The sequence below is a fragment of the Propithecus coquereli genome, unplaced genomic scaffold (genome assembly GCF_000956105.1).
Source record: "Propithecus coquereli isolate 6110/MARCELLA unplaced genomic scaffold, Pcoq_1.0 Scaffold158, whole genome shotgun sequence".
In the NCBI taxonomy this organism is placed as follows: Eukaryota; Metazoa; Chordata; class Mammalia; order Primates; family Indriidae; genus Propithecus; species Propithecus coquereli.
Window position 1 is genome coordinate 2,588,303 of NW_012140302.1, and position 7,888 is coordinate 2,596,190.

At 56.7% G+C, this 7,888-nt stretch overlaps 1 protein-coding gene across 3 annotated transcripts in view; it reads left to right on the plus strand.

Annotated features, from left to right (window-relative positions):
- CCND3 (cyclin D3) overlaps positions 1–7,887 on the plus strand; it is a 90,249-nt gene extending 82,362 nt beyond the window's left edge. Inside the window, exons 1-5 of one of the 3 annotated variants that reach the window (XM_012640877.1) lie at positions 919–1,301; positions 2,175–2,390; positions 5,373–5,532; positions 6,088–6,224; positions 6,675–7,887. In XM_012640877.1, the coding sequence (XP_012496331.1) occupies positions 1,104–1,301; positions 2,175–2,390; positions 5,373–5,532; positions 6,088–6,224; positions 6,675–6,842 (879 nt within the window). In that variant the 5' untranslated portion in view covers positions 919–1,103 and the 3' untranslated portion in view covers positions 6,843–7,887. Of the gene's footprint in view, positions 1–918; positions 1,302–1,807; positions 1,827–2,174; positions 2,391–5,372; positions 5,533–6,087; positions 6,225–6,674 lie in introns of those variants that run through there. The other 2 variants (XM_012640879.1, XM_012640878.1) reach the window with 2 other exon arrangements.
- Position 7,888: the final 1 nt, after the last annotated feature.

The following is a 7,888-nucleotide window of genomic DNA, read 5'->3' on the forward strand; positions in this document are numbered from 1 at the left end:
TCTCGCTCTTGCTCAGGCTGGTCTCGAACTCCTGAGCTCAGAACGATCCGCCCGCCTCGGCCTCCCAAAGTGCTAGGATTACAGGCGTGAGCCACCGCGCCCGGCCTGGAGGCTGACTTTAAGGGCTTGTCCAACACCACACAACCAGCTTAATAACAAGGCAAGGCCTTGAATCCATGGCCTTTCCTTCCTGTTGCATTTCAGTAACATGCTGATTTAGACCAAGGCTTTTCATATTTTAAAGTGCACAGGAGGGGAGGGAGGGTGGAAAAAAAATAAATATAAAGCGCACAGGAATCTAGTTAAAATGCAGATTCTGATTAAGCGGGTCAGGGGTGGGCCTGAGAGTCTGCATTTCCTACCAGCTCCCAGGCGATGCCGTGATAGGTCGGGGAATCACAGTTTCAGTACTTAATACAACGGTATGGAACACAGAATCTGGAACAAAGGGCCAGCTTCCCAATCTTAGCTCTTTCATGGGCCTACTCCGTGTCGTGGTTACAGTTACTGTGCCTCAGTTTCCGAGTTTTCATGAAGACTTAATGGTATTGTATGTTAAGTGCTTTGGAACAGCATTCACTACGAACTAGCTCTTGTATTATTTACCACATTCCTTACAGCAAGCGGCTGGGGAAGTAGGGTTTAACGAATGAATACATGAATGACCTTTGGAGAAGAGTTCTTTCCTGGGTGAGCACAGTCAGAGAAGCAAAATGGGAGGGCCCGTTGGTGGGGAAGACACCCAGAAAGTTCCCCCCACCCGGTGGTCAGGAAGGCCCGGGGTGCCCGGAAGCCGGCCGGCTCGCGCCCAGCGGACCAATGGGCGGCGGGGAGGGAGGGGCGAGCGCCCCGCCAGCCCTTTCCGTCCGGGCGCCGGCAGCCCCGCCCCTTGGAACGTTGCGACGTCCGAGCATTCCACGGTTGCTACATCGTCGCGAGGGGCGGGGCGCCTGTCAGGGAAGCGGCGCGCGCGCGGGCAGCGGGCGGGCTGGGGCTCCGCCGCGCAGTGCCAGCGCCAGACCCGCGCCCCGCGCTCTGCGACCCGCCGGCCGCGCTCGGACTCGCGAGCCCGCACTCCCGTCCTGCCCGCGCGCCGCCCGAGTATGGAGCTGCTGTGTTGCGAGGGCACCCGGCACGCGCCCCGGGCCGGGCCGGACCCGCGGCTGCTGGGGGACCAACGTGTCCTGCAGAGCTTGCTCCGCCTGGAGGAGCGCTACGTGCCCCGCGCCTCCTACTTCCAGTGCGTGCAGAGGGAGATCAAGCCGCACATGCGGAAGATGCTGGCATACTGGATGCTGGAGGTACCGCCCGGACGGGTCCCCCCTCTCCCGCCGCCTCTGGCTCTGAACATACTGGGGCCGCCCTGCCGGGACATCCTGGTCCCAGCAAGAATCTGCAGGATGCTCCTGTGGCCCAGACTCCCGGGGCCTGGCCTTTCACTAGGGCACCCTCGCCCGCTGCCTCTATGGTGTCCCTTTCCCTTTCCCAACCTTAATCGGCTCCTTCTGACCGTGACTGCCCGTCATTTGGCACCCTAAGTCTCTATTCGGGCCAGGAAAGCGGGACAAGGGACACCCTCTCCTCTTCGGCTTCTCCTGCTTCCCTCCCCGGCCCAGTGTTCTCAGGAGAGCGCGCTTGGAAAACCCTGGGCCCGGCCGCCCCCGCCCCAGAGCCGGTTCCTGTGTCTGTCGCGGGGTTCTGGCGGGGAAGGCGGTGGGGGTGGCGCGCGCCCTGTTCCGGCCGACAGGGAAATGAAAAGTGCGGGAGGCAGCTGCAGGAGTCTCCTCCCTTCCCCTCGGGTGTGTGCAGTGGCGAGGGTAATGGGGGTAAGGTCCCAGCCCTCCGGCTATCATGGGTGACCCTTCCGTGCCACTTCCCCTCGCTGTGGGGGAGGGGAGTACTGTTTGGAATCCTTCGTAAGGAGGGGCGCCTCTGCTTTACCACCCCCCCCAACCCATGCAAGGGGAGAGGGGAGGCGGCAATGCAGAGGAAGTGGGGGGCGTCGCGTTGCGGAGGGCGCATCCTCCTCAGTTATTGGTCCTTGTCACTGTAAGTAGCTTACCCTCTCCCGTTTTTCGCTCCGTATTCCACCTCCCTTCAGCGCCCCTCTCCCCCTTAATGCTGCTGTGTTTCCCATGCTCCTGCCCCAGCGGTGACTGTGCGCCCTCTCCCAGGTGTGTGAGGAGCAGCGCTGTGAGGAGGAAGTCTTCCCCCTGGCCATGAACTACTTGGATCGCTACCTGTCCTGCGTCCCCACCCGAAAGGCGCAGTTGCAGCTCCTGGGTGCGGTCTGCATGCTGCTGGCCTCCAAGCTGCGGGAGACCACGCCCCTGACCATCGAAAAACTGTGCATCTACACCGACCATGCTGTCTCTCCCCGCCAGTTGCGGGTGCGTGTGTAATTCCCCCCACCTCAACACATACTGTCTCCCCACTTGCCAGGAAAGGGAAGGCTAAGACTTCAGAGGCTTTCTGTCCCCTGGAGAGGGAGCAAGGCAAGCCCCCTGAGGCTTTTTTAGAAAGGAACTGGGAGAAAAGAGGGGGCAATGTGGTGTGCTGGTTAAGGTAGCTCTCACCGGGCTTGAGCGTGGGCATGAACTAAACCCCCTCCTCCTGACCTCCAGGGGATGCCACTCCTTCCTGGTCTTTCCCCCAGATAGCAACAAGTCAAGCTGCATGTCTAGCTCACTAGTACTTTGCCTCTGGGTTTACACAGCCACCATGAGTTATTTATTGGCAGCAGAAGGGCATGCCTGCACACCCCCACTGGAGTGGGGGAGTGGAATGTGCCTCATGTGGGGGAGGGGGGCCTGCCTTGGTTGAGTCTTTATCCCCGTGTGGACTTTGATAGAAAAGCCTCGCAGAGCAGATTAAAGCCAGGCCCTGATTACTTTAAGGAAGGGCTGAGTTGTTTCATCCCACCTTCTTTCCTTCCCCTTATATCCCAGAAGAGACAGCTTCTTCCTAATCCTCCCGTCCCTGGCCTTGTTCTGAGGAACTGGAGCAGCTGCTTTGGGCCTGGTGGAAACATCTCTCCCTTTCCCCTTAGCCAAAGGCCCAAGCTGAGGGACAGACAGGGAGCTGAGCTGCAGCTGCTTCCGATGTGATAATGGTGCCCCTCCCCCGGCCTGCTGACTCTGACCAAGGTCTTTCATAACCCTGTGGGGAGCTGCTGTCACTCCTGTGGTTTGGGAAGTGGCTCCCAGGGCCTCTTGCTGGGAACTTGGGCTGGGCTCCTCTGAGGCAGGGCAGGAAAGTCGCTCACTGGTTGTGTCCTGCCTCGGAAGCAGCCTGGGAAGGAGGTGGGGGAGCTGCTTGGATTTGGAAGAGGTTATTTAAGGCATGCAGATCATCTCCTAGGGGGCTGAGGGGAGAGGGTGGGTGCCCTGGCACCTTCCTCCACCTTGCTCTGTGGCCGGCCAAGTCTTCTGACCCTGAGAGGACTCTCTGGGCTCCATCTCCTAGGGAGGAGGGCAGCAAGCAGGCTGCTGTGATTGGCTGGCGGAGAGGCCAGGGTACTGGGGCCCCTGGACTGCTGTGAGTCGAGGAACAGGATTCCTCTTCCTGCCAAGTAGCTCAGAGATGGGAGTATGAGGCCAGAGTTGGGAATCCAGGAGGCTCCACAGCTCTTTGTGATGAATCTGGTAGTTTTTGGCAAGTCTGAAGGTGGAACTAGTTTCCAGGGCCAGAGAGCAAGATGTTTTTGGAGGGATTAGGGCTAGAAGGTAAAAGGGGACTTCTTTTTCGTGACAAGATGGGGGCTATATATGTGCCTTTGTGTGAGGGGAATTTTTCAGAACACACAAAAAGTACTCATCCCTGACTCCTGCCTGAGCTGGGGGCGGAGCATCCAGAAGACTTCCTAGGTCAGAGTTGGAAGAGACCTCCGACAACTCCAGTCAGTCCAAGTCCTTGTGCAGCAGAGGAAGGAGGCGGCCCAGGGAAGGAGGAAAGGGTCCTGCCTCAGCATCGCACTGAGCACACAGTGTAGAATCTGGGTCTTCTAGCTAGACCAGGTTGGCTTAAAAGTCGGATGTGACGAATGCTGCCAGCCACTGAAGCTAATACTCCAGGGGTATGTTCTCTGCCAAGTAGGGCTGGGATTCTCAGGGGTTGCTTAGATATGGGGGAGGGTAGCCACCTTCCTCACGCAGGACTCCATGCCTCCCCAGAGGGAGATCCCCACTCCCAGTTGCCTTGTAGATAATTCCCTGGAGGCTAGGTCCTTTCTGTTCACTCCCGAGTTAGGAGTTTGGCTACTGGGACAAGTTCTGAAAGTAGAAGCCTAGGTTCTCTGCCTTATTTCTTCTGGCTGCAGTCCAGGCTGTTTTCTTGAGAGGCTTGGGGCTGACGTGAGAGACTGACACCTAAGCGAAGGCTAGGAGAGAGACAGCTGTGGCCGTGGGCCTGGACGAGGTTGGGTGGAGTTGCCATTTCTGCCTCAATAAGGAGTCAAACCCACAAGTTCCTTCCTGAGATAAAACAATGAAGAAATCCTCATGTGTGCAACTTGGAAATGGGGCCAGGTCTGGGAGCCCCAGACGACTGGACTGGGGTGGAGCTCTCAGCCTCCCTCCAAGACCTAGCATTGGTATGTAGACTTGGGTAGGTGGGGATAGCAGTTGGTCCCTCAGGGATCATCTGGATCCATCCTGTATGGTTTGGCCTCAACCTATCCTCCTGAGAGTCAAGTGGCACTGGGCACTGTGGAGTCCAGCTGAAGCGGGGGGCCGGGAGGGGATACCTCAGCACCTACCCCTAATGTCCCACTAAGGGGATGTGGGTTGGGTTAGGCAACCTCCCATTTGAGGAACCTCAGAGGAGACTCAGTGGCTGTGTCATAGGAGGTGTGGCCTCATACTCACTCCTGTTTATTCAAGAGGTGTGGACCTGGCTGGGATGCAGTGTTGTGGGGGGAGGCTAGTGTTGATGTCCCCTTTTACAATCCTTGGGGTTTTGAGAGTCTTTCTGCTTCATCCCAGAGGATCCTCAAGTTGATGGTGATGGTGGTGATATCTGCTGCTTCAGTCTTACAACCCTGGCTGGAGAAGTGCTCAGAACTTTGAATGAAGTCAAGAGAATGCCTGGATTATTGGCCCCTTAAAGATAATCAGACAGGCTTAAAAGGGATAATCCACGTAAAGCATGTTGTCCTGGCACCTGGTAAATGTTCAATAAATGCTCGAAGCAAATTCCTGCAGATCTTCTCTGCCTTGGACCCCATGGTGCCAGTCCTTAAAACCAGCAGCAGAACTGGGGTCTTGAGCTTCAAAAGTTTGGGCTTCCTTCCCCGTGAGGTTGTGAGATTTCTGCTTTACTCCTTCCCTTCCCTTCTCCAGTCTCTGACCCCACCCTTTTCTCCCATCCCCCAGGACTGGGAGGTGCTGGTGCTTGGGAAGCTCAAGTGGGACCTGGCTGCTGTGATTGCACATGATTTCCTAGCCCTGATTCTGCACCGACTCTCTCTGCCCCGTGACCGACAGGCCTTGGTCAAAAAGCACGCCCAGACCTTTTTGGCCCTCTGTGCTACAGGTAAGAGCCCTGCACACATTTTTGCCAAACTGGGAAAATCAGAAGACTAAGGGTGAGTGGTAACTAGGAGATTCCACCTTATACACCTCTTAAAATTCATTTGTGAAAATTATATCCCCTCTGCCCCCAGTTTCAACACACAAAAGCAGATTATAATTGGAGGTGTACAGGATCTGAGAGACCCCCAGTGTGCAGGGAAGACAGTGAGGGTATAGAGGTGACTTGCCGAAGGTCTTACAGTAAGTTGGGAGCAGAACCCAGGTCTTTTGGCCCTAGTCATGTTTCCATACTAGGGAGGGTCTCACCTATCCCCTGGTCCCTGGCCAGAACCACACTGGACCTAGGGAAATTTGCTTTGTCCTGATCCTCTCTAGGAAAGTGGCTCTTTCCTGTCTTTCTCCTGTGCTGATATCTTACCCCACCAACTGCTGGGGTTTTCCAGTATGCCCCCTGCTCCACTTATGCTGCCTGGCTCTTTCTGAGGTGTAGGAACTCCGCACTGGTTGTTATCCTTGAGGTTTCCTTGTCTCATGGTTCCCTCTCCTCCTTTCCAAGATTACACCTTTGCCATGTACCCACCGTCCATGATTGCAACAGGCAGCATTGGGGCTGCGGTGCAAGGCCTGGGTGCCTGCTCCACCTCCGGGGACGAGCTCACGGAGCTGCTGGCAGGGATCACAGGCACTGAAGTGGTGAGTGCTGGGCAGCGGGGCAGCAGCCTCTCCATTGGTAAGGCAGCGCTGTCCCCTAAGCCTCCAGTAGAGGGAGGCATCCACCCCAACCTCATCCCCTCTCCTGGTTTCACAGCTTTGGGGCTTCTGTGGCTTTTTATCTCCTGCCTTGGTCTGGAGAAGAGCGAGAATCTTGGGTAGGGTGAAGGGTGCTGGCCCTAGGTGCCCTTTTCTTGCCAAGTGGCGTGCTGAAGAGGGGGTGGGGGATTTGGTGTCAGATGCAGGGCTGCTCTCACACCCTCTTGCCACATCCTCTTGCCAGTTTCTGAGAACTAAAGACCGATTCCTGGGGCTGGGCTGTGGCCTAACCTCCCCAGACTTCCCTGTGTGCTGGGAGGTGTCCTTCCCCCACATCTGCTCCAGATGTTGTTGCGGGGAGCGGTCCCTCTTCACTGTTCCTCGTGTTCCCAGGACTGCCTGCGGGCCTGTCAGGAGCAGATCGAAGCTGCGCTCAGGGAGAGCCTCAGGGAAGCTGCCCAGACCAGCTCCAGCCCAGCGCCTAAAGCCCTCCGGGGCTCCAGCAGCCAGGGGCCCACCCAGACCAGCACTCCCACAGATGTCACAGCCATCCACCTGTAGCCCTGGAGAGGCCCCCTCCAGTGGCCACTAAGCAGAGGAGGGGCCATTGCCACCCCCCTCCCTGCCTCCAGGAACAAACCATGCCACATCTGAAGCCTAAGGGGGCTCCTATTCCTCCCCTCACAATATCCAAGAGGGTCAGGTCTACCCATCCCTGCAGTGTGCACTAAGGGGCCTGGCCAGCCAAGGTTGTGTTTGGGTGGCTAGCTGGGCTCCTCCTCCCTGCATCTCACCAGCTCAGCTTCTTCCCTGACTGTAGCTGGGGGTGGGCTAGGCTGGTCAGACGACATCAGAATAGGTGAAATCCATGCACCAGCATTCCTTTTGAGGCTCCCCCCGCTGGGGGGCTCTCATGTTCTCAATTGCCAAAATGCCCCAGTGCCTTCTAAAGGTGTTACTTTCTAGGGTTATTGTATTTGGATTGGGGTCCTCCCAAAGATGAAATTTCAGGCATGACTGATTGACAGACATGTGTGAGGGGAAATAGTCTAAATGGCTCTTCTCAGCACACTTCAGAGGCTCCTGTTTAATCCATGCTCACAGCTGCTCCTAGAGGGAGGGGCCTAGGTCTTGGCCAGAGGGGCAGAAACCTATGGAATTCCTCCTTGCTTTGCTTTCTGCTCTGCTTCTCCTGTGTGATTGAAGGGTTTGGTGCTGAAGGAAGAGGTCGTTTTAATTTATTAATTGCTTTCAGTACAACTGTAAGAGGGTGTGGTGGGGCCTGTCTGTCCCACAAGTGGTGGTAACCCTGGTGGTTGCTGTTTCCCTCCCCTCTGCAACTGGCTAAAGAATCTTTGTGGCCCAGGAGCTGCTACAGCCTGGAGTTGGGTCATGCCCTCCTCTCCCTTTGGCCCTCTGCCCCATCCTCCAGGGAGGAGGATGAAGCAGGGATGCCCTGGAGGTGGCCAAGCCCCTGTCTGGAGAAGGAGGCAAGCCCTATTGACACAGGTCTTTCCTAAGGCCACAAGGTTTAGGTTGGTGGCCCAAGACCATCATGCTACCTTAATAAAGATTCTGGAATAAAACTGGCTTTGGCTTCTTGGAAT